Source organism: Dermacentor albipictus, chromosome 1 (assembly GCF_038994185.2).
Source record: "Dermacentor albipictus isolate Rhodes 1998 colony chromosome 1, USDA_Dalb.pri_finalv2, whole genome shotgun sequence".
Taxonomy (NCBI): Eukaryota; Metazoa; Arthropoda; class Arachnida; order Ixodida; family Ixodidae; genus Dermacentor; species Dermacentor albipictus.
Window position 1 is genome coordinate 75201624 of NC_091821.1, and position 25424 is coordinate 75227047.

Sequence of the window (25424 nt, forward strand, 5' to 3'; positions counted from 1 at the left end):
ACTGCAGCAATATTAGCTCCTGTACCTTCATGCAGTTACGGGCTTAATGCCATTCCCAGGTTACTCCTAGACGTGTCAACGGTTTAAAACAAACTGCGACCGAGAGTCGACAGAGCGTGTTTGGCGTAACACTCACATTGATTCTTGGATGCATAGCGACGCTGTGATATCGCTGCTGCTTGATAAAGTAATTCGGCACTTTTGCATCTCATTTATTTAGGATAATGATTTATCTGCGCCTCTAGCCATAGATGTTGTAGATAACAGCATAGTGAAAAGAAGTTTCGTCCCTCTAAGCACATATTGCCGATTGCTTTCGGGTCTCTGCCAACGCGCCTATAATCACGGTTCACTTCGTTCGCAACAGAAGCTGGAAATGAGAGAAGGGAATGTGTGTGTGTGTGGGGGGGGGGGGGGGGAGTGTAGCTCAAAGCGCACAGCTATCCAGACAGCATCTAGCTCACGCGTTTCTGACCAGTTTCCGAATTTATGTTATGAGAAACATACGCACCCGCTTTGCAGCATAACCAATATACGTGTCAGGGAGAGAGGCATATAGATAACCGAGGACAGATGCACAGATCCCGTAGCTACATTGACCGGCTTTCTGGGCTTCTCGAGATCAACTAAACGATAAGGCTGGCTGCGTTTGTTCTTGTGTTCTTGGATTAGACGGAATAATTCTGACATTACATATATAGCTTGCCTTGTCAATAAGTTTGGTTAGACCAAAACCGTGAAGGCTAGTAAATCAACTTACCGGGCTGGACGGTGTTTGCACGCTGTGCAGTCGCGGGCGTAAGATGTAGCTTCACGTGGAAACTGGAAAAAAAAGAGAAGCATTTCGATCAACTAATAAAAACTAGTGGGCTTCAACGTTCCGAAGCTGCACTGCAGGCTATGAGGCAAGTCTAAGCAAAGGGCTGTGGATTAATTTTTACCACCTCTATTCTTTAAGGTGGACATCAGTCTAAGTACATGAACTTTACTGCATTCCGCGCAGGTTGGAACCTGCACTTGGCCGGCAATCGAACCAATTTCCAAGGAGCTGGAGGCATTGGTTGTGTTGACGCTTGTGGGGACTGAGACGCGCCTCGAGCCCGTAATGTTCAGTATGCCCATGTGAGTACACTAGGTACCAGACGCTTCATCAATAGCTAGCCACTGAAGCTGGAAATAGTTTTGGTCGATCTTCATCTTCGTGATTCTAAAGTGCTTTTCCTGGAGCAAATTCAGCACAATGCCACTGCAAACACTTCGGAAAAATTAGTCTGTTCATCCAAACAATGCAACCCGCTTCAATAGGAAGCTTAAAAAGCTGAACCCAGAAAGGTCGCAAATCCGGAGACTCATCCTTTGGTCCGCCATGCCATACTATACTACAAACCACCATTAATAGCATGTCGCCTTATTTCGCTCTCAATATGTTTTGATGTTAAAGGAAGATTATGATGTGTAGGAAAATTTAAAATATCTTCCGTGTGCTCTTCAACATCCGCAAATGGGCGTCTAGATAAGGAATCTTCATGGCCAATTTCCATCCCAGGTTGTTGCCCCATCCTATAGCGGTAGGATGTAATAAATGCAACGGTGTACCCTATAGCAGTGGCAACGGCAATGAATTTTCTCTTTGGATCAAAAAGTGTGGTTACTGGTTGATCATCTGCCAAGAACCAAGAAAAAATGTTGCGCGGTACTGCGGCAACCGTCCGAGGCACGGCACGTACTGTCAGCATCAAATCGCCAGAAATGTGGGAAGAACGGACGAGCTTTCGATGTTGGCCATGACAGCGCTGAGCCTCGCATGCTCACTTTGTAACTTGGCATATAGATTTACAGCTTTGCGTCCTCAGTGGTGCCCTCCTGAAAGCCGTCTTCTCAAAAGAAGAAGGTGATCATGACGGCGCCATTTTTAAGCACCACCTAGGTAGATAGGAAATTGAATGGTCAATAGTGCATATTGACTTTTTAAATGACACTCTGGCGGCTTGCGTCAGTGGCTTCACGGCTCTCACAGTGGTCTGGGGTCTTTTTTTTTTTTTGCCGCTGCCCGATGCTGTAAAAGACTGCGATCTGTCCGTCACTCCCGAACTCGACGAGCTTTGGCCACGGAAGGGTGCGCACTGGAGAGCCCCATGTTCTCATTCGTGGCAATATGTCCGACCTCATTCATTCTGAATTTGGAGTCCAGAGAAGTGCGTTGAGCCACTACGTATCAACTCAAATTTTAACGAATGATCACAGTAGCACAGCGCCTTAAAAAATAAAAAAAGACAGAGCAATACATATTTGCGAAGCAAGACTCTAAATAGGGAAACATGCAAAGAGGTCTCGCATGCTGCTCGTCGAAGGCAGCCAAAGAACACGAGACAATAAATGTTTCATTCCAGCCCCCAATAGACATGTGGAACTTGGTCTCAATGTATTATCGCAGTCCTTGTGAGCGAGAAATTCCGCATGGTGTTTCAATTATGCACTTTTCGTGCACTAGCCCGACTGCATCGTGTGCACTACGTCGTATGCCATTGTGTTGATGTCATATGGCACTCATTTGAAATTTATCAGGCCTCACAGAGACCCGTGGCTTATTTTCCAACATTAGTACCTGCTCGCATGATGTTCGTCTGGTGTGCGCCATATCTCTTTCTTTACCTACCGCTCATGATTTAACATTCCTGTAGAGAGAGGGAGAAAAACTCAATACCATATGGTAGCTTTCAAGCTTGTATTCTCTGTTTACCAGATGTTATAACAACTATTATACTTCTTTAGAACATTGCAATAAAGATAAGAAGGCATTTTTGCGGTGACATATCTTTCACCACGGAAGGCATCAAAGAAGTTTAAATAGTCGCTAACTCATTCATTGCTGAGCCGTATGAAATTGCCCTATAAACGTTTTTGCTTATTACTTTTGAGTATATATGCCGAAATTGCAGTATTGGATTCAGTCAATGCTCAAGGCATGACGACTACGTAGGCAACTCAAGACTAGCACCAGTTTCGAGATAACAGGTCGAGAAATTGCCGAGAAGCACATTGGCGTGACACTTAAATTTTTCAGAAACTCTTCCTTATGCACTGCGGAACAGAATAATGCGGAACGCTAACTTAGTTCCTGCCAGGTTTGGGGAACGAACTTATCGAAATTGTTGACAGTCTTAAGCTTCCTACAAAATGGTGCAGCCTGGAACATTGACCAGCTTAAATTTCGCACTTGCAACAGGTGATGCTATGTAAACGATATTTACATAGTGAATACATAAAAAAGTAGTATATATACTTTTTTCTCACTCCCGTGGTACAGTATTATATGTATATAATACTGTAATACTGTACCACTCACAGGTCTGTGAGTGGTGGCGCTGGCTAACACCCCCAGGGTTCTACTAGGAAAACGCCGCGGTAGCTCAATTGGTAAAGCATCGCACGCGAAATGCGAAGGTTGTGGGTTCGGTCCCCACCTGCGGCAAGTTGTTTTTTCATCCACTTTCTTTTCCATTAATTAATAGTTGCTTCATTTAATTTATTAGGAACAAGTAATTTCCCCTATGTTGCCCTTGGTGTCAGTGTTTGTTGGCTTCTTATGATATGACTAATAAAAATCGAGCCCCTCGGTTAACCCCCATTCTTCTCGGTTATTTATATATATATATATATTATATATATATATATATATATATATATATATATATATATATTGTTACAAGCACGGGGAAAAGGGGTTTATTGAGGCGTGCGAGAGCAGGAACGGCAGGCTACGAACAACAGGAATGGCCGCTGCACAGTCTTCGTTCTCCTCTTCCCCTCTCTTCTTGATCCCCGCGTCCCTTTGACGCGCTTGGACGTAACATGCCTCCCCTCGCAGACAAAGCCCCCTGGGCGAGTCAACTAGCTTGTCGTGGAGTGCATGATTTCAACCGTGCGACATGTGCGACTTGTGTCCTAGCAGAACGTCTACCAGTGTTCGTGAGGCGCGCGAGAGTATAGTTAACTTCGCTGACTTTGTCGATGACAACATGCGGTCCATCGTAGTTTGCCAGCAGCTTTTGACACAAACCGCGCTTCCTTGTGGGAGTCCAAAGCCAAACGAGATCACCAGGGTGATATGTAACAGGCCGATGTCGTGCGTCGTAGCGGGCTTTGGAGTTTTCTTGTGATGCCAAAGTCCGAAGACGCGCAAGTCGCCGAGCCTCTTCAGCGAGGCATAGCGCATCGGCGACCGTAGGATTGTCGTGGTCGTAAAAAGGGAGGACAGTGTCGAGCGTATACCGGGGCGGCCGAGCATATAGAAGGAAGAAGGGGCTGTAGCCGGTTGTCTCGTGCTTGGCGGTGTTGTAGGCGTAAGTAATAAACGGTAGAACTTCATCCCAATTCTTGTGATCGGACGCAACATACATGGAAAGCATATTGGTGATTGTTCGATTAGTGCGCTCAGTGAGGCCGTTCGTTTGGGGATGATACGGCGTCGAGTGCCGGAGGTGCGAGTTACATAAACGCACAAGTTCTTCCACGATATCCGCCGTGAATTGACGTCCCCGGTCACTTATGATAACACCAGGCGGTCCATGCCGTAGAACAATAGCGTAAAGTAAGAAAAGCGACACTTCGGTGGCAGTTGCTGATGGTATAGCCGCCGTCTCGCAATAGCGTGTGAAATAGTCGGCGCAGACAATTATCCAGCGGTTCCCCTTAGATGACTTTGGAAAAGGGCCCAACAGATCAATTCCAACTTGCCGAAAGGGTGAGCTGGAAGGCGGCACAGGTTGAAGGAGACCAGATGGGGCAGTGGTTGGGCGTTTCCTACGTTGGCACTGTATGCAGCTGGCGACATAAAACTCAACCGAATGTCGCATCCGGGGCCAGTAAAAGCGTTCTTGAATGCGATAAAGTGTGCGCACAGTGCCTAAGTGACCGGAGGTAGGGTCATCGTGCATAGCCTGAAGGATTGCTGGCCGGAGACGCTCCGGCACCACTAGAAGGAAGCGTGCACCCGTGCTTGAGTAGTTCCTTTTGTACAGGAGCCCGTCACGTACACAGTAGCTGCTTGTTGCACTTGAATGGGCAAAAGTAAAGAGTGGCTCCAACTTAGTGTCTGTCCGTTGTTCTGCTTTGAACGCATCGATATCCGGAAAAGCGGGTGTCACAGAAGCGACGAGATGATCAAAATCGTCTGCGTCGCAGTCCGTCGTGGCAAGCGGCATACGGGAAAGGCAGTCTGCGTCAGCGTGTTTTCGGCCACTCTTGTAGGAAACAGTGAAGTTATATTCCTGCAACCTCAAAGCCCAGCGCGCAAGGCGACCACAAGGGTCGCGAAGGTTCACGAGCCAGCACAGGGAATGGTGGTCTGTGACGACTTGGAATGGGCGTCCGTACAAGTACGAGCGAAATCGCTGAACCGCAAAGATTACAGCGAGGCATTCTTGCTCTGTCACCGTGTAATTCCGTTCAGGTTTGCTTAATGAGCGGCTTGCGTAAGCAATCACGTGCTGACGGTCGTCATAGCGTTGGACCAATACGGCACCCAGACCAACGCCACTAGCATCTGTGTGGATTTCTGTCGGCGCAGTAGGACTGAAGTGGCGAAGGATAGGTCGGGAGGTTAACAGGAACTTCAGCTGACGAAATGCAGAATCGCACTCGGGTGTCCAGTCAAACCGTGCGTCTTTATGTAGCAGATTTGTCAGAGGATAAGCGACGTCAGCAAAGCCAGGAATAAATCGGCGAAAGTAAGAGCAAAGGCCCAGAAAACTGCGAAGTTGCTTCACTGACTGCGGTGCACTGAATGCCTCGACAGCTGCCGTCTTGAGGGGATCAGGCCGGATACCGTCTTTGTCAACAAGGTGACCCAGCACAAGGGTTTGACGGTCACCAAAGTGACATTTCTTGGAGTTCGGAACCAGGCCAGCGTTTTTGATGCAGTCGAGGACAATATCCAGGCGCGTATTGTGCTCATTGAATGTGCGCCCAAATATAACAACGTCGTCAAGATAGCACATACAGATGGTCCACTTTAACCCACGCAGAATGGTGTCCATGAACCTTTCAAAGGTTGCTGGAGCGTTGCACAACCCAAATGGCATCACATTGAATTCGAATAATCCATCCGGGGTTATGAAGGCTGTTTTCTCCTTGTCTGCCGGGTGTATAGGGATTTGCCAATATCCTGAGCGCAGGTCCACTGAAGAAAAATAAGAGGCCGAATGCAGGCAATCAATTGCATCATCAATCCGGGGCAGGGGGTAGACATCCTTCTTAGTCACGGCGTTTAATCTTCGATAATCTACGCAAAATCTCCAGTTACCGTCTTTCTTTCTGACAAGTATGACCGGAGCTGCCCAAGGACTCGAGGACTCTTGTATTATTCCATTTTTCATCATGTCACTAACTTGTTCCCCGATTATCTTCCGCTCGTTAGGCGACACGCGATAAGGCTTTTGCCTGATCGGGCGCGCAGATCCCGTATCTATAGTATGGCGTGTTCGTGACTCGGGAATCGAGAACGCTTTGTCCGGCTGCGCAAAGTCAAACACTGACAGATGCTTAGAAAGCGTATCCACCAAGGTATGGCGCTCCCTCGTGCTGAGTGACTTGTTTATCATAGACAGAAGCTTTTTGTCTGAGACGTGGCGAAGGTCAGCAGGTTCACACGGCGGATCTGTTAGTACGGCTACGGACGAGGACGAGTATTCTGTAAAGTAGGCGAGTTTCAGGCCGTCTGGAAGCAGGACGGGTTCTGCCGAGCAGTTGGCCGTCCACAAGCCAGCACGCCCCTTGCCGATGGATACCACACAATGAGGGACAAAAATGTTCTTCTTCATACAATTTAGATGCATTGGCTTTACGGAGGCATCGAAACTGTCTGGCACTTCACCGCGACACACAACCGGCACGCACACAGAGGTGGACGCAGGCACAACAGTATCTGCAGATACACAAAGTTCACCTTGACTGCAAGTCTCCTATAAGAGCCCGGACGAAACATGGCCATCGACGCAAACTTCCCCCGTGCGACAGTCGACGGTCGCACCACACTGTCGCAAAAAGTCGATGCCCAAAATCACTTCGTGCGTCGATCGGGGAATAACTACAAATTCCGTCGCGAAAACTCCACCAGCCAAGGATACGTCAGCAGTGCACACACAAACAGGGCGCAACGACTCGCCGCTCACTCCACAAAACGTTGCAGCCTGGTCCCACCGAAATACAACTTTACGCCCCAACCGACCTTTAAAACCGAGACTCATTACGGATACAGTTGCTCCGGTATCCACTAAAGCCATTGTAGCAACACCATCAACAAGTACATGCACTTTGTTCTTAATCATAGCAACTGCAGGGGGCATTTCTGTCGATAGCACGTGTCGAGCGACCTCACCCCCATCGGCCGCGCTAGCTAGTTTTCCGGTTGTGAAGGCGAGGCTGAGCGGCGCACTGGCGATGGAGATTGACGTAAACGCGGTGCACGAGAAGTCGGCGGTGGCGTCAAACTCCTGTCAGATGCGGGCGAGCGGCTCCGGAAGCTTCTCTGCCAGTAATCGTTGCCAGAAGGGACGCCAGCTGACCAAGAGGTGGTGTACGGCTGTTGAGTTGTCTTCGTAGGAGGTGTGGGCCTTGTTGAAGATCCGGATCGACCATTCCACGTCGTTGGGCGACGATTGCAGAACCTCGCTATGTGGCCCGCGACACCGCATTGGAAACATACCGGCAGATGCCTCAAATTGCGATGTTCTTCCATGTAGTCGCGCATGTTGCTGTCGACTGCATAGACAGTAGGTGGGTGACATTCATCATGGCTAGGCATCGGCCGCTGGGAGGCGTGTGTGCGGCGTGGGCGTTGGTCGTAGTCATGACCTCGATAGCTCATGGTCCCTCTCGTTTGTGGGGTAGACCTATACTCGATGGTCGCTGAGTTCACCGTGGGTTGCCATGTCGTCGAAACGGCCGTGTTTCTCATCTCTTGTGGTGAGTACGCGCCAGTGATGCCGGGTGTGCAACGGTACATCTCTTCCTGATGGAGCAACTCTTCGCGAACAATCTGCCGTATAGTGGATGGAAGGTCAACACACGAGCTTAGGTCTACACTCGCCACCGTCGTGACATTAGCCAGGCGACCAAACTTCGGTATTATCCGTCGCATCTTCAGCGTCTCAAAGGTTCGGCAGTGGTGAATGACGTCATACACGGAATCCAGGCTTTCCTTGCCGATCAAAAAATTGTAGACGTCTTCGGCTATTCCTTTCAACAAATGTCCAACTTTGTCATCTTCAGACATTTGAGAGTTGACTATTTTACACAGTTTCAGCACTTCTTCTATATAAGTCGTACAGGTCTCGCCGGGAATCTGAGCTCGTTGCGAAAGCGTCTGTTCAGCGCGTTTCTTTTTTGCGCTAGAATCTCCAAAACACGCTCTGAGCTCCTCGACGAAAAGCTCCCACGAAGTGAGCGTGTCTTCGTGATTCTCGTACCAGACGAGCGCAGTGTCGGTAAGGGAAAATACAACATTGGACAACTGTGCGGTCGAGTTCCAACCGTTAGACCGGCTCACCCTTCGGTAGTTCGTGAGCCACTCGTCGACATCTTCTCCGGCTTTTCCTCCGAAAGTGAGTGGCACGCGGTAGTATTGCCACGGAACACCAGGTGCTGGCCTAGAAGCCGCGTCAGATCCTTCGGGAGTCTGGCAGGCGTATTCAGGCATGTCAGGTGAGGGTGGCGGAAGTCCGGCAAGTCGACGGCTTCGGCGAAGTTGTAGCAGCGTAGGCTCCGTGGTTACGAGGTGTACCCCGCACCGTCCACCAATTTGTTACAAGCACGGGGAAAAGGGGTTTATTGAGGCGTGCGAGAGCAGGAACGGCAGGCTACGAACAACAGGAATGGCCGCTGCACAGTCTTCGTTCTCCTCTTCCCCTCTCTTCTTGATCCCCGCGTCCCTTTGACGCGCTTGGACGTAACAATATATATATATATATATATATATATATATATATATATATATATATATATATATATATATATATATATATATATATAGTATAGTATAATAGTACAATATAGTATATATATATATATATATATGTATTGATGGCAGCAGACGTACAGCTCTGTTGTTGGGAATGTTACACAGTTTTCCAGATTCGAAATTTGGCAAGTAAATTAGTAACACTGCTCTATGACTACGCTTAATTACTGTTGTGGTACGCAGCCATAGTGTCCACGTATGTTCTGCCCGACGTTGCAACCACAGCCTTTTCATGAGATGGGAAGTCATGTTACATTAGTTTAAAAGCTATCCATCCATTTCACTCAACCGTCTATTTAACATCGGCATGCATGCCTGCATGACACCGTGAGAACACATCCTCGGCCACGCATACGCGATTTTGAACTCTCGTAAATGAAATGCAGCTTTGTTACATGGATTTCGGGGCACAGCGCGCTTGCGGGCGCTTAACATTGAGGTTGAGAATTTCTTTGACATAAGGATTATGGGGAGCGACTCAGCTCCCGCTAGCTTATCTCGCCAAAACTAAATCGAGCTGAAACGCAGCTCTTTTCGAAGACAGAATAGCGCATTTATTATTATTTTTTTTTAAATAAGGGGGTCGGCACGAGGTTTGTCCTCCACTTGTGCAGTATGCGCATACTACCACTACGCAGCTCGTCACCACATATATGCGCAGCTGCCTTCGCCGCGTCCAAATCCTCGCTTTAACGCCGGAAAATCGTCTCGAACAGGGTTCGCGAGTACGCGGGTCCCCAAGAAGAGTTCGCGCGCGCACAAAGCCCTGTCACGAAAGGAGAACGAAAGGCAGCCGGCGCAGCGCGCTGTCGGCTTTATTTGCAAACAGCGCATAGGAAATGGGCATTATGTGTGCGCGGGTATGCGCGCCGAACGATGAGCGAGGGAGGAAGACCGGGGTTTCGGCTCGGGGGCTGCTGTCGGCGGCGGTGGTGGTGCCGGTGGTGGTGGAGCTGCCGCCGAAGGGTCTTAGGCGGGGTCGCGAACAGCCAGCACGGCACAAGCCGGGGTTCGGCGGCACTCCCCGTCCGCGAGGAGGGGGTCAGCTGAGCAAACGAAAGTTCAATAACCCCACCTGCGCACTGGTTTCGTGTTCGTCGGCCGGGAACCACCGGGCGCGCACGAACGAACGCACACGAGGACGGGCTTCCACCGCTCCCCTCGCAGCCTGTGCACGCGAAAAAATCGTGGTCCGGCCTGCCGCCCGGTCCTGGTGTCGGTTTTGTGGTTTCTCCCCTCCGCTGCCTTCAAAGTTTCCCGGCTCGAGCGTTTCTCGCCGCATGCAGCGCGTGCATCTGCCGTGCAATATGAAAGCAAAAGCGTGCGTACACGCGACATTGCGCCATAGGCCGTCTCACCCGGCGCAGCTCTCTTTCTACTCCCCTCCCACCCGTCTCAGCCCCATCCCACTTTCTCCTTCTTCCGCCGTACCTTTTTGTGTTTTCGATATCCCACACAATAAAAACGCTGTTCTCTCGTCCGCGGGTGCATTTCATGGCCTTTATGCTTGCTTTCGAGACAACACATCGTTCTTTTTTTTATCCGCTCGCTTTATCCACGCAGAGATAGACATAGAGAGAAAGGGGGTGATGTCAAGTCAGGATAAAGCGACGGGGAGGCTGCAATCTTGATTAATGGATGCGGCTGATCCACTTCAGCTTTCCTGCTGTCAATTTGAACAAGACCCGCTCTGTTGTCATACAATAGCCGCCAACAGTGGAACATGAAAGAAAGCGGCGGAATGTGCCGATGGAAACTGTACAGATCGATAACGTGGGGAAAAGCTGGGGCCCTAAATTTACCAGCACACTGAGAGGGAATGGTAGATATAAACTGAAGAGGTTAGCCTAGCTTTACACCTGGAATGTTGCGCCAGATGCGAATGATCAAGGAGCAGACAAAGAAAGAAACAAGACGCATTCAAAACACACTGACACTCGAACTTGAGGCAATTTAAGAAGTAATACAACCTGTTTCCCGCAAGAACATTAGAATAAAGGGCGCGTGAGGCACAGACAACGCACCGCCAGGCGGCATGATGGAAGGACATTGCAACGTTTGAATATATGTGCGCCGACTTAGGTCCCACGTGCTTATTAAGGTACGCAGTGCTATTTATGCTGGCAAAGTGGCATAAATATTAGGTAGACTAACTGCTTCGCAATCAGCTTTAAACACATCGGTAGTTGTCCTGCCACTGATATTCTGATATAGATGTTCAAAGCAGCGATTGTTGTGATAAAAAAGTAAATAAAGTTGAAAGTATTATGCGCTTACGGTGTATTCAAACGGGCGGGCACCTACTTCCTAAACTGTACGTGTGAAAGTTTGCAGAAAGATAATACCTGAAGGTGCGTACCTAAAGCACTTGATAAACCAAAGTGGCGTGATGAGGGCATGCCGCCCATGTGGGGAGGGTCAATAAAGATGTGCTCACGTCGCAGCTCCTGCTCTCGCGCGTGTATAGCGTCGGCAAATGTTATGTCGAGTTGAACTTTACTATGTTGTAAGAGTGCTGACTCTAATAATAATAAAAAAAGACATCTGAATCCACTATTTGTTTGCCAAATGGCCTCGTAACATGAGCAGCAAGGTTTGCGCCGATGGCGCCGTAGTGGCGGCGTTACGAGCTTCAACGCGGAACGGTGGTGGTGAGTAGTTGAACTTCAAGACGGCGGGTGCAGTGTGACTGAACGAGTTTCCTGTCCTCTTCTGTTCAGATTTTACATTATAAGGACTGACCAGGATGGGCGTTGGGTAACCCGTGTCGTACGTTCCCTGCGTCATAAGCGCATGCTGTGACTCATTTCAAGGATTTGGCAACGGCGTCCCCTGACGCAAAGAAAACCGGTTGCTACATACGAGGAGCACAGCGGCTTGGCTTGTCAGCCAGTGGGAACTAGGTGTTTCATGCACGAGGAAGACCCTTTCAAGGCTTACTGTCGTTATCGAACGTCATGTAATGGAGCCCCCCTGTCGTCGATGCTCATATGACTAAGCCACGGACATTGCAAGTCGTTTGCATATGTGGCGTAGTTTCATTTCCGGCGACTTTCCACTCGCAATACGAAGCAAATGATGATGGAAAGAAAGGCTGAATTCACGTGATGGGCTAAAGTTTGACTTTTCAGTTTTTCAAAGAACTGAGAAATCACTTGTTCATGTTATCAGCATGACTCTTCCTCTGAACCCATGAGAATAACGACGTCACCGGGCTATACCTAAACGAATACACATCGGCGAAGAAGAGAAGAGAAAAGGTGTATAGAAAGGTAGGGATATCAACCACAGGTAGTTTCGGTTGCCTACCTTGCTCGTGAGGGCGAGAGTATCAAAAGAAGAGAAAAAAAAAGCCTAAGGCGAGAGAGAAAGAGAGGATCACAAACAAAGAAAACCACGCACGCCATAGATAAGCTAAAATGCCGCTGGATGGCTCTCCATTAGGTTCGCTTGCATGAAACCGCAACTGCAGCTGTGAGGAGACGATCCTCTGTGGCTGTTCCCGTTGCAGTGGGGCTAGAAAAGCGCTCTCAACCATCCTTGACAAACTGTACGATCGTCTCTTGATGGGGGAGAGAGTTGTAGGATACATGGTCCGGACCGGGTTCAGCCCTTAAGGCTTTACACGCATTACTCCTATACGTAAGGACTTGTGGATGGTTTGACGACTATGAAATTTGCAGCGCGTTCCATCGCCTTATAGTGTGCGCATGTGTTTTCTTTCTATTTCTTATCCCTTGTCTCATTACATTACCTTTTATTTACTTCACCCCTTTTTTTAAGACAGGGTATATCATCACCATCATCAGCTCATCTTTATGTCCACTGCAGGACCACAGCCTCTCTCAACGATCCACAATTACATCTGTCTTGCGCTAGCTGATTCCAACTTATACAGGGGATAGCCAATACGTATTCACACTGGCTAACCTCCCTGTCGTTCTCTTTCTTCCTCCTCCTTGCAGGAAACCGACGCAAGTGGGTGAAGTTAAGAGGCATGCACAACAGAGATCACGATTCTACAGCATTATCATGAACTATAGTTTCTTTGAGCTGAGATCCAGGCGGACGATCAAGTCGGAGGCGAAAAAGCAGAACTAGCGAAGATGGGTATTTGTTTCTTCGTTTGGAGCAAGGAAGCACTGGCCCGACCTCGTTTACGACACGCATCCTTCCAAGCTGGTCACGCTGAGTCAACCTACCTCGTGCGAGCGGCCTGACCCGTTCCTGGCTCGATGCTCGCACTGCCCGCGGCTATAGATAGCCGTGAACCAGGATGGCAATCGTAAGCGGGCTCGAAGCGCTTTTGTAGAGTGGTTGTTTTCAAAGAGCAGACTCCGTACTAGTATATATGTACAAAAAAACGAGCCGAATTATTCTCTATGTAAGATCTTTGTTTTGTCACCTCGCGCCTCGTACTCAAGAGCCATGTATCGCACCAATCCTGCCACTCAAGACATGAGCTAAAATGCCGTCCCCTTATGTTGCTCCACAAGATAGAGCGCTAACAGCCCTTTGCGGTGACGTTGATGGCATGTGATGCCGAGCCCGCAAGCCAGAATGCCGATTTATTAGGTCGCGTGAACCAATTGGCTTTTCGGTATATGGTATAAAGACCGAGTGGTAATGCACAAGTGTAGTTGTTAGAGACAAAACAAGCTTCCCTTCACTCTCTCTTTCTCTTGCTTAAAATTTGAGAAAGCAGCCCGAGGTTAGATTTGCAGTGTGAAGCTGAGGAGAGCCTGTCCTTCCTTACTCGCGCCCAACGAACAAAACACGGTGCACGCGGAAGCAGTATACAACTCGGCGAAGCGGATGGGAGGAAGGACGCACTTTTCTGGCCCTTGTCTATATACGTGGGACCGGCCACTCCGGTGGCTCACTAGATACGGCATTTAGATGTTGTGAACGAGATTTTTTACTCACCTACTCTGTGTTACGCTCTCTAGAAAACGGTATTCGGGCAAAACGTAAACCGAAGTGAGTCATGAAAATGAAAGCGCTTGAAGTCGACTCCTCTTATTCTTTTTTTTTTCTTGAGCTTCAGTCTCCGTTCATGAGTCATTGTGTTCATCGAACCAAGTTGGAACAGTATTTGCACGTCTAAATTTGCGCGCCACCTTCGCAGTGTCTGACGCGTATTCTTGTAATCGTGTGGCACGCGTCAGGACGTTCAGAAGAATAACGGACGAAGGAAACCGGCGTCGAGCTACATTTCGTCGTTTCTTTCGTCCGCGATATTGATTTCCATCCCGTTCGCTTGACTGATATCGGCGGATGTCAGGGTGTCGCGCATTTTATGCCTATTTCTCTTCTCTGTCTCTCTTCATTCCTCATACAATTATTCTCTCGCAGCGAGTAGTTGCGCGTACAGGGGCGTACATTAAAAAGAAAAGGAATAACTTAAAGAGTTGGAGTATGAAATGTTTGCACGGTAGCTGTGCGCTAAGCGCTTAACCCACGAGTTAGCCCGATACCATTAAAGGAGAAAACAATACGCCCACAACGTGCTGCGCGGAACAGTACTTCCTTATTTGAAACTAAAAAGAAGGAAAGGTGAGGCAAGGATAGTGTATACGATAGCAAAATTGCTTCTTCGCCTCAACGCGTGGCAGTAGGCCGGCGCTTTAGAATCGAGCTTGTTTTTCGACCTTGGCTGGCGACGTGAGCGTCAAGGTCTGTACTTCTCGGCGCGGTTTCAGAGTGAATCTCCCGTCTTTTGCCTCGCAGAACTCGCGTCTGCGTGCCCGCGATTCGACGTCGAATTTTCGCAAGCGCCTCGCTTCCTGTGGGGATGCGACGCGCTCTGAGAGTGTTCGTCTCCTGACAGGAGCTCATGTTTACACAATGCCCAAGGTGCCTTAGGCCTCGGATTCGCCAGGAGCGACAGCAGTCGAAGCTGCCATAAGTCGAGTGGGTATTAGTGGGCTCAAGCCTAACTCATTGCAGTTTGCTCTTTGTTCTCTCAGAGGCAAATGCATAATTCGTCCTTAGTAACTGATTGTTGGCAGCACTCGCATTAAGCTCTGCCGTAAGGCAAATTGCCGGGAACCTGGTGGTGGCCGGTGGTGACAGTTTCAACGCATCCAGGTGAGGATGCTTCGGTTGCCAAGTGCAGGTGATATCTCTGTCCCCGTATCAATACCGTTCTGTTCAACTGTACAGGAGGAACAATGGTGTCATATTATGCTACCACCTTATTACCTCATAATCTTTTCATTATCTTCCGTAAATTACCTAACCTCAATACTGAGAACTTTACGCCTTGCGGGCGTCCTCCTAAGTTTTTCCTCCTAACAAGCTCCTCTCTTAGGAAGTGAGTGCATCTTGAGTGCGGGGTGTATTTTGAACTGTAAGTGAAGCAAGAAGAATACCAACTTCCGGCATTCACCGCCGACGAGTGTCTGAGGAAGCTCGTCAGCTATTGTTGGGAATCTTACACGTGGTAGGCCACTAGCGGCTGTACTTTCTCCTGGATGAGCTCGTGTCCTTACTGTGCTTTTATCCCCTGGCCATCGAACCCTACTTCAATGAGCAAGAGTCAACCGCTTGCGTTCACCGCGTTTACTACAGGTACCTCTGTTTGCACTCTTCTTAAAGACAACGAAGCATGCCGCAACACAGTAGTTGTTCGGTTTTGTGTATTCGTCGCGACAAATACCTATAAGGACATCGAATGTCCAAAAAAAATTCTAGCAGATAATTCTGTTGCTCCGACTGTTCAGCTACCATGAGAATGCTGGTTAGTATACATGTTTGCGTGTAATCTTCCTGCTTGCAGCTTCAAATTTCTTATCTGTTTCGCTTTATCTTTGTAAATTTCCCAGCACTCGTACATAGTTTTCTAAACACAGCGAGGCAGTCTACACGTGCAATAAATCCGAATTGTTGCATTTATAACGCCTGTTGAAAATGACCAATTTGCAATTCACAACGCCGTCCGAAGCCAGCAGGATGAACTTTAGGCCAAAGCCACGTAACGTCCGTCATTCTCATGCTGGCGAAACCGCCACCCGCCTCCCATAGACGCGAGCGCCATATTATCTCTAAGAGTTTCTTCTAGGAGATTGTATGTGTCAGGGGACCGCCCCATCCTCCTAGTTCACGTTGTAAATGTGCAAATAGTCTTGACGCTACGCTTTCTTTCTCGTTTGCCGCAGGTGCTGAATTTGAGTAATTACATTAGCGTGGTACCCTGGTGGTGCTAGCGCATGCCGAAGTTATCCACCACGCCGCTCTTCATCGCCCGATGTTCCTCACAAAAAATATTGTTATATTTGTATAGAACGTAAAACGAACATCAATAAATATTCACTGATAACTGGCCCCATCCGTATTGCCAGCCATCAGCGGCACTGAACGCAGTGAGAAGTAAACGCCACCAAATGACACGGTTTCACGCTCACTCTCGTTTCTTTTCTTTCGTGTGCGTCTGTGTAACGGACTGCTTTTACTGATGGCGAACAAATTCCCAGCTTTTTGTTGGACTCATTTTAATTGAATTACTCAATTTGTAGTGAAAATCAATTCTCCGCATGTGCCGAGATTTGTTGTGTCAAGATTGCGCGGGAGACGTGGACAGTTAACATTATACGTGAAATGAGAAGTGTCAGCTTTTGCAGAGCTTGATCTCATTACTGTTCAGGCTGACTCAGCGCTTCTTGTTTTCCCTGGCACGAAACAAAACAAAAAGGCGTACTTTATTAATGCCTCAACATATGGAGCACGGGTAAATAGCACTCTGCGACTAGTGACTAAGCGGTGTGAGTAGTTTCGTCAAAGCAACAAGTGCAGTTGTTTACAAACGACGCTCATTCAAGGGGCGACGACCGCTCCGGAGACGGCGTTGTCAGTGTCACGAGCTTGTCGCGTCTCTTCCTACAGTATGTCGCCCTTTAACATACGGTAGAATGTTTGAGTCAGCGCAGTGAATGCTTCTCGCAGCGCAAATTTTCCTAGTGCAGCGACATACGTTTCTTTCTTTCGGCCCGACTTCTATATGTTAAGCTATCAGTATACTGTATTTCTTTTTCTTTCCTGTTTGCATGGGACATAAAGGACAATTCTGCCCTGCTCGTGCAACTATGAAAAGACGATCGCGAACACGTGTTGCGCTTTTGTGATCGTTATGACTTCGAAAGCGACGTTCTTCGGAAGGTGTTAAATTGATTAGACAATAGGCTACCCTTAGAAACAAAGACCCTCGAACTATGGCCCGACGCGCCGCAGGCGTACAAAGTGACGTGGGCGTACAATGAAATCGACTGGCCGCAGTGACCCATTGTAGGCGTGATGGACGACCACACGTGTTCGCATTGCTATAGTGCCTTCCTCCCTTTCTTTCCTATCTTTCTTTCTTTTATCCCATAACCGCCTTGCCGTCGCGTAGGGTAGCAAACCGGACGCGCGTCTCTGCCACCTCCCTGCCTTTCATTCCTTCTCCTCTCCCTTCTCGGCCTTGCTCAGGTAGATTACCTGAAAAGGTGAATGCGACTTGCGCGACAAGTCGCTATGTCTAGATGGCCAATAAAAAGATTCGCTAATTGATCTTGCTTTGCTTAAATCATAAGGTGAGCTCCACTTTCGAGATATCCGTCCCGAAAATCTGCATAAATAATGCATTGACGTTACACTTAAGATAATACCGAAGTGCATGACGCACGCTTTTTTTGGAAGCTGTTCGGTGGAACACCAATGTATTTCGCAGCACAATCTAAGGCCAGGTAATTCAAAAGTATAGTGCTAGTCTTATGGTTTCTACTAAGCAAAACATGATTTCACTACTGCTCGGCTACAATTTCGCGATTGTGTCACATACCCTAAAGTGAAAGGCTAAGAAGTTCATTAGTTATTATTTTTAATGAGGTGTTTAATAATCTGCTCGAAATCAAAAAAAGGCAGCATACTTACTGATAGGTAGCGTTTAATCTAAATTATATATTTAATGGCTGATCTCTCTACAATCATAATTAGTAATTAGGCAAACACATAAATACCACACAGAGTGAAATTGAAGTGGGCGGGCTCGGAATCGTCTGCTAAAACGGACACCACTCCCACTAGCTTGAAGACAAGAGAAAGAGAGAGAACGAAAGAGAACTGGAAGAAGATAAAGAAAGGAAAGAGGAAGGCACACCACAACACATCACAAACATAGTACGAGCGCTACAGACGTTCCCGGTTTGTGGACAAAACAACGAAACACTTCAGCCCTAGTCAGAATGACCACCTTTCAACAGTTGTTCATGTGTGCTGCTGTGGGAGTTCGAGCAACTTAATCTAACTTAATCTAACTGCACTTACTGATTTCTTGTTTCTGAAGGGTCGTGTTTAAACTTGACGTGAGGCTCACACAGTTGTACTATAGAATTATGCTTAACCGTCCACAATGTGGACAATATCATTAAAGGAAAAAATTCACAATCAGCTTGTTCTAACACTCCTCCGCCAACTATCTGTGTAGCGCTTAATGTTTACATCGATGTAGCGCTGCTGGTACCTGGCCACTTCAGGCTGACGTACAGACGCCTGTTAGAAAGAGCTGTCGTGTTTTGGCGCCGTTTTTCCAACTGCTGAGCAGTGCCACGTAATGCCGATTACAAGCTGGTGGCTATCTCTCCCGCTTGTCACGCTCATTGTTTGCCTTGCAAGACTAAGTCAGCTTGCGAGCGTGTGCCCTCCTCACGGAGACGCACACCTGTAATGCGAAACGGACACTTTAGTCAGAAAGCCGGATTGCTTGCATTGATTTTTGTCTTCCTTTCTTACAGAAATGAATCTACACTCGAAACGAGCCGCGTCGGTGCTTCAGGGCCACATTCTTAACAAAATATCCCGAAGCAGTTGAAAACATAAGGTTAGTAACACAATGCCTCTAGGCTCCTAGCAACTCCAAGCTATAGTAACACCAGAATATAGCGCGGTTAAAATTAGTTGATAACTAAGTTGGTAAGCTCATTGCATCAAAAAGGATCAATTTTAACAAAACCAATAGCACGTATACTACGTGCTTGCACACATCGCAATCGTTCACAAAATGCGTGATCGCGCGTGAGCGCAAGGAGCAAGACGCGCGCCATCGCAGCAACATCCAGAGAAGGAAGGTGGCAACGTCGCGGGACAATGACATATGCCCGGCATCGCTTTTAATAGCTGAAAACCAAAGGGCGCCGACTGAAAAAGGGAACACTTAAGTGCTTCCCACATATACAGATTGCTATGCGTTGTAGTTGTCCAACCAACTTCCTACAATTGCGGTTCCAGGAAAGCGCCACAGGGAAGTGCGCATTATCAACGAAGCAGTACGTCATAACAACGTCGCCTTAAGAGTGCCATCATACACGTTGACGAATAGTGAGAGAGAGAGAGAGAGAGAGAGAGCAAAGGCAGGGAGGTTAACCCGAGGCGCGTTTCCGGTTTGCTACCCTGCACCGTGGTGGGGGATATAGGGGTTGTAAAAACGACAAAGAGCGATAAAAGTAATAAACGGAACAAAAAAAGACAAAAAAGGAAAGAAAAAAGAGAAAAGGAAACAGGTAACAGAAAAGGCGTTCCAATAACAGGCGTTCACACAGGCCGGTCGATCTCAAGAAGCGCAGGAGTGCTTTCACGGCCTTCTGATGCGGTCAAAGTCGCGTCGATGTTTCCGAATTCTTCCTTTTGACAGAGGCTGGTCGTCCAACGGTTTCAGTAAGATTGAAAGCCATTGTCTCTGCACACTGTACCGCCTATGCGGAACGTGCAGGTATTGGTAAACGCGACGCCCAACCATAGCCCAATCATAGCCATAGTTCTGTGTGTGAACGTACAGAGAACAGTCATGCTGAGGACGCTTCAGGAAATTGTGAATGTTACAAGCCAGCTGCATGTGCTTGGCGGTGACGTAGTGGGATGCAGATGAAGTACATGAGGCAAAACCGCCGTCAGAAAGTCGCTCAGCGAATAGATGCCTAGGGCTTGTAGGAAAAAACGTTAAAGGTCTGCCCCGACCAAGCATACCTTTTGTTTCCACGTCACTACTTGCGCCTGTCACGAAACTATTCTCGCTGTCGTGGCTAACGTGCAGAACAGAAGATGAAACCCGACTCCCGTGCAAGCCGCCGGAAGCACTGGCATCTCCTGTTGTGCTGTTGACAGCTACCTATTGTTTCTCGCGGGCACAATGACATGACGGTTGCTGTCAGGCGATCCAACTGCGTCAAAATTGTCTCCGGCGTCGGGTTAGGGGGGAGTGCCAAACAAGAGCTGTGGAGAAGAATAGCATTGACAGCTGTAACCTAGGTCTAATGAGCTAGATATTTACAATGATTCAGTGTAAGTTGATGGCGAAAGGAATTATCGGCTTTATTATAATCAACCATTTGACTTCGGCTAAACTTCCACGCAAATGCTTCTGCAGTGGGCGTAAAAAAAGAGAATTGTTAATGCAGAACCGTTTTTTTTTTTACATCTACTCAGAAAAGAACAAAAGGCCACTGTATTCATCGAGAATATTCTTATCACGGCGTATACTGGGAAGAAGCACAGTAAATTCTTCAGCGATTTCTCAAGTCGGCGAGAAGTCTGCAACATCCCGGATCACTATTCGACATCTTTTGTACCACGTGAAAGCGCCTCATATTTTAATGCAATCGATTATGTATGTCTGCTGTGTGCCGTGTTCTCTAGATGCTGCTGCCCGTGCTTTTGGACAATAAGCCTGTGAGAAATGCTTATGAAAGTGAGTATTAAATGCGGATGCGCTACACCGAGTATCTTCCTCAGTATTTGGATAATGAACGTTTCACGGCGCCATCTGAGCGCTAAGTGCAGCTGTGTCTTGTATCGCGTCAGGCGTTTCTTGGTAATTGATTGTTATAACGCAAACGATGAAACGATAACCGACGTTGCTCAAACGTGGAGACACCTCCTTGTGCGTGGATAAAGAAACGAGATAGACAGAAAGCAACCCGCAGTCGAAGCGTTAAATATCTCCACACCACTAGTACGGGTTCCTCAAGATTCTGAACACAGCAATGTGCACAAAAAACTTGTAGCGCAGTTTTCTCGCAGAAGTTCAAAGGTTTCCTAGTGCCACAGATGCTAATAATACTGTGTTCTTAAAGAACGCGAAGTCCTTTTGTAAAAAAAATTTATAAAGATAAAATGAAATAAAGAAGAGATACGTTAGATGGCAAGTCAGCTTTTCAATCTATGTGATACTTTTTGTTTTCTTTTTGACGAATTCATGGTTCTTGATAAAGAATTAGCGAATTTATTTTATTTTAGAATGTAACATTACAACAAGCACAAGCGACATCAATGCCAAGCCCTTCGTAATGATCTGCATCAGAAACTCGTTCTTGCAGCGGCCGCGTTTTCAAAAGAGAACCAGCTGCCTGGTGTGCCCTCAAATATTGGTCTAACTATCATCAACATCTTGGCGAGGTCTAGTCGCTCGAACGAATAATCGTTAAAAAAAGAAAAGAAGAAGAAAATGGAAGGAACTGCAGCCCAACCGACGCTACCTACAGAGCATAAAAATAACAACGAAGTACCTGTGAAATATTGTAGATACTTTCGGCCCGTGAGTCATGCCAAACTGCCTAAATGACCTCGTGGTACCTATAGGATGGCTTACAAAGCCACTAACTCTTTTCCCGTTTTCCTTTCCTTCTTTCTGTTTTCTTCTCGAGAATTTCACTCAGTAGAATTCGGAGCGATTTTTCTACGCGTCAGAGAATAACAGCCGGAGCCTCCCTCAGGTGCAATAAAATACCTCCCAAAACAGTCTTAATCGAAACAGAAGCGAGACTAAATAGGTGCGCGGACGCCACCCGAGTTATTGCCACGGTGGTTTTGGCCTAGCGAAGATAGGCGGCGGCGATCGTTGCCCGGCATCAGCCGGACATCGCTGCCGCAAGCGCGCGCCGTCGGCGAACATGGCGCCGGACCCCTTTGTTGCCGGTGTGCCAGAACGGGCCGTATGCAGAGCCTTTCTCAAGGACGGATCGCAACCACGCGGCAGCCCCCGTTCGGCAGAGAAAGGGCCGAGCGCGACCGACATCGGCCCGAAAACCCGTTTGAGCGCGGGGGGATATCTTCGTAACCGTAATGGCCGCTGGCTTAGCAACACCGCACGCGGGGGCCCGCGAAGGGGCTACTCCGGGCGACGCTTTCTGCGAAGGCAGCCGCGGCGTTGTTGACGACCTCGGCGGAAGTCGCACGCTCTGGACGTGACGTAACCGACCGACCCTCTCCCAGCAGCTGGTTGGTGGTCTCTCCCCGGCACGCCGAGCGCGCGCGCGGCGTTGGATGAGAAGGTCGCCGGCACGACTGTTCACGTGCACGCGGCGTGATCCGAGCGAGAGGCAGCCGCGCGCGTTCCCGCTTTTTATCGTCGGTCGAGCTGCCCGCGCGCCGCAAAAGGAAAAACAGCCTCCGCATGGAAGCAAGCGCTGCCGCCGACTCCTCGAGTAGCTCAAAGAGTACGCGAAAAGAAAGCGCTCGCACGCAGCAGCCATGGCACCGCCGGTACCTAAAAACGGCACGGACGCCGCCGACGAGGCGTCCTCGTCTAGTCGGCCCCGCATCGTCCTTCCCTGGAGTTTGCGGCAACAGTGCCTGGACGAGGTGGGCCGAAGCGTGTGGCGCTGGAGCAAGAGCCTGGACGAGGAGTCCGAGCCACGCACCCCGACTACGCCCATCGCCGACAACCCGTTCGCCGAATGCCCGCTGCACGTCAGGCAAGACCTGCTGGAGTGCATCCTGGACGACGAGGCACGCAGCCCGGCCGTGCGACGCGTAGCCGAGTTGCTGTTGGTCTGTGGCGTGGAGGCATTCGACTTGAGCTGCCTCGATGACTGCAGCATTGCCGACCTGCAGTTCATTCTCGCCCTGCTGCAGGAAAACGGCTCTTCCCTCTGCCAGCTGACCGTATCGGGCCTCTGGATGTACTCGCCGGAGAGCGAGGAAATTGTCAAACGCCTCCTCACATCGGCCCGCAACCTTCGTGTGCTGCGCATTCAGGAGATATACAGGGACAATTTGGAAGTTTTAGTTAGGTCATGTCCATTGCTGCAGCGTCTGGAGGTAATGCATCATTCGATAAACGCCGAGGACATTGCTTCCGTGGCCCAAATCGTTCAACGCGAAGGGCTGTCGATCCAGCGCAGCCTCATGGAAGTCCGTTTGCCGTCGTCCGTGAACGGCGAAGGCGTGATCAGTCTGATCGAGACGTTTCCTAACCTGCAAATAATACGCTGCGTCTACCTCGAGGCAGTGCTGGACAGTCTAGATGTTAGGGCCAGCACGGGCAGTCGGGAATGGTGGGTACGGAGACTCAGCCGTGTCCACGCGCTGCAAAGTGGCCAATCCATGGGATCAGGAAGCGTTGAAAGGCTGGTCGCATGGTTTCCAGGCTTGGAAGAAGTTGTACTGCACGTACAAGAGGACATGAACGTGAGGGAATTGGCTAAGTTGAAGCGCCTCCGCTCGCTGGAACTCAGGAACAGTCAAACAATACCATCTTCCTACACCGACGACGTGCTACCACTGCTGGCTTTATGTGGGAAGCGGCTGTTACGCCTTGGGCTCGAACACTTCGACGTTGTTGACCTTGCGAGGACTGACATCATGTGCCCCGACCTAGAATCCTTGTCACTGCGTTGGTTCATCCTTCTGGGCTGCACAAGCCCTACGGTGAGCTCAAGGATGGCCGCGGCGAGGCCGTTCCAGAACCTGAGGGAGCTGCGGCTCCGGCCCCGCGTTGGTCGCGCCGTACCGCGAGAGGCCTGCGAGCTTCTGCTGTCGCACTGCCAAAACATCCGCCACTTGGAGCTTTTCAGCTGCACCGGGCTGACGGACTCGTTGGCCGCAGCCCTGTGCAAGCGCAACGGGTTCGCTAGTCTCAAGACAGTGCGGCTACGGCACGGCCACGGACTGACTGCCAATGGACTGCAGTGCTTTCTTTCCAGAGCTTCCAAGCTTAAGTTCTGGAATGCAGGCAAGATCACGCGGAGATCATCTCTTAGCGACGATGACGAAGACGTGGACGCGGGAGGTGACATCGTCGGTGATCACTGACGTGTTTCTGTGATAAAATGCCCCTTTTAAATTACAGAACATTGGAGTAAACGCCGCGTGATAAGGCCTACCTACGCCGTAAATTCAATGCAATTTTGTGCTTTGTAACATTATTTGTGTTGCTGTTTGTTTATTGATTGCGTGTTCTATGTGTTTGTGATCAAATACTGATTGTGTCCTGTGTACCTGTACGGCTAGCGGTCATCTTTTTTTTTCGTTTGCGGCGTATGTCGCCAATGAACCTTTGTTTCTAGTCTCTGCCAATCTTAACGATTATCAGAGAACTTTGGTGCAGGTTTTTTGCTATGCAGCAACAAACCTGTAGCTTGAAAGCAATGTGCACTATTATAGATTGTTTTCCTTCGTTCAGTGGTGCGCCCGTTCGCTTCATGGCTTCACGTATTTGTGTTTTTGCTCGTCTTTTTTCGAATGGCGCACAGCGTGCCACGGTGATAAGGGCCACATGTTTCTCGTGCCAAATTGTTTAACGCTCTATGTACAAACTTTATCTGATTTCATTCCAAAGGCTTTTGTGTACGGACTGACGCATCATGCGGGGAACTTACTACATCTACTATCATGAGTGTTGTTCCGTGCCTGTGAAAATAAATGAGCTTGAACCTTCTTTCAATGTTTGCATTCTTGCGACTTGCGGCTAGAATCTCTCGAAAACCAGCCGGATACCACTTTGGCGGTGGCGAGGACACTTCCTCGAAAGAATAAATATTAGGTGGGGAACGAAGTTGTAATCAGGCCATATGCGCGATAATTATGGGCATTCTGTTTTCTTCGATTACTCGCGTACTTCAATCGCGTATTTCGAGTGATCGAGCATTACGTGAAAGAATAAGGCTGTAAAGCGCGGGAAAAAAATGAGAAAAACGTCTTATCGCCTGCGCAATTCTTGTTTGATTCTGCATGGGCTGTGGGTGCTATGGAGAGCCACACCGAGCACACATGCACACCTGAGTATGCCGATGCCCTGCACAACTTTCGTCTTTTTTTTTTTCTGGCTGTTAAATCTACGCATTTACGGCCACGCAGCGCCTACTCCTGAGGAGTATTGCCCAGCTGGTCTATTTAACCATTATCAGCGTTTCTACGCAACACAATCGGTCCACATGTCACGAGAGCGTCAGAAATCTCGTAATCCTGGGGCCCCACTCAACGGCGTTTATCGCATATCTGTGTTATCTACAAGAGCCTGGTCCTTGACTCAAGAGGGCACAAACAGACGGCTTCGCGTGCGGAGTCCAAGCGGCATAGTTTTTCCTCCTGGTCACGGCTTCACAGGCCGATGGCAGCCATGAGCGAGGCTTTGAATGCGCGAATCGCTAGCTTA

At 48.8% G+C, this 25424-nt stretch overlaps 1 protein-coding gene and 1 long non-coding RNA gene across 2 annotated transcripts in view; one reads left to right on the forward strand and one right to left on the reverse strand.

Annotated features, from left to right (window-relative positions):
- LOC139048047 (uncharacterized) overlaps positions 1 to 25424 on the reverse strand; it is a 318075-nt gene that overhangs the window by 70830 nt on the left and 221821 nt on the right. The window contains exon 3 of the long non-coding RNA XR_011507454.1: positions 761 to 822. This is a non-coding gene — a long non-coding RNA (uncharacterized lncRNA). The remainder of the gene's footprint in view (positions 1 to 760; positions 823 to 25424) is intronic.
- Positions 22338 to 24707, forward strand: LOC135903965 (uncharacterized). The gene has a single exon (XM_065434479.1). The coding sequence runs from the start codon at positions 22520 to 22522 to the stop codon at positions 24080 to 24082; it is 1563 nt and encodes a 520-aa protein (XP_065290551.1). The 5' UTR covers positions 22338 to 22519; the 3' UTR covers positions 24083 to 24707.

Excerpts from the sequence above, each read along its gene's own strand:
- LOC135903965 (XM_065434479.1), top strand. The coding sequence starts at position 22,520 with ATGGCACCGCCGGTACCTAAAAACGGCACGGACGCCGCCGACGAGGCG.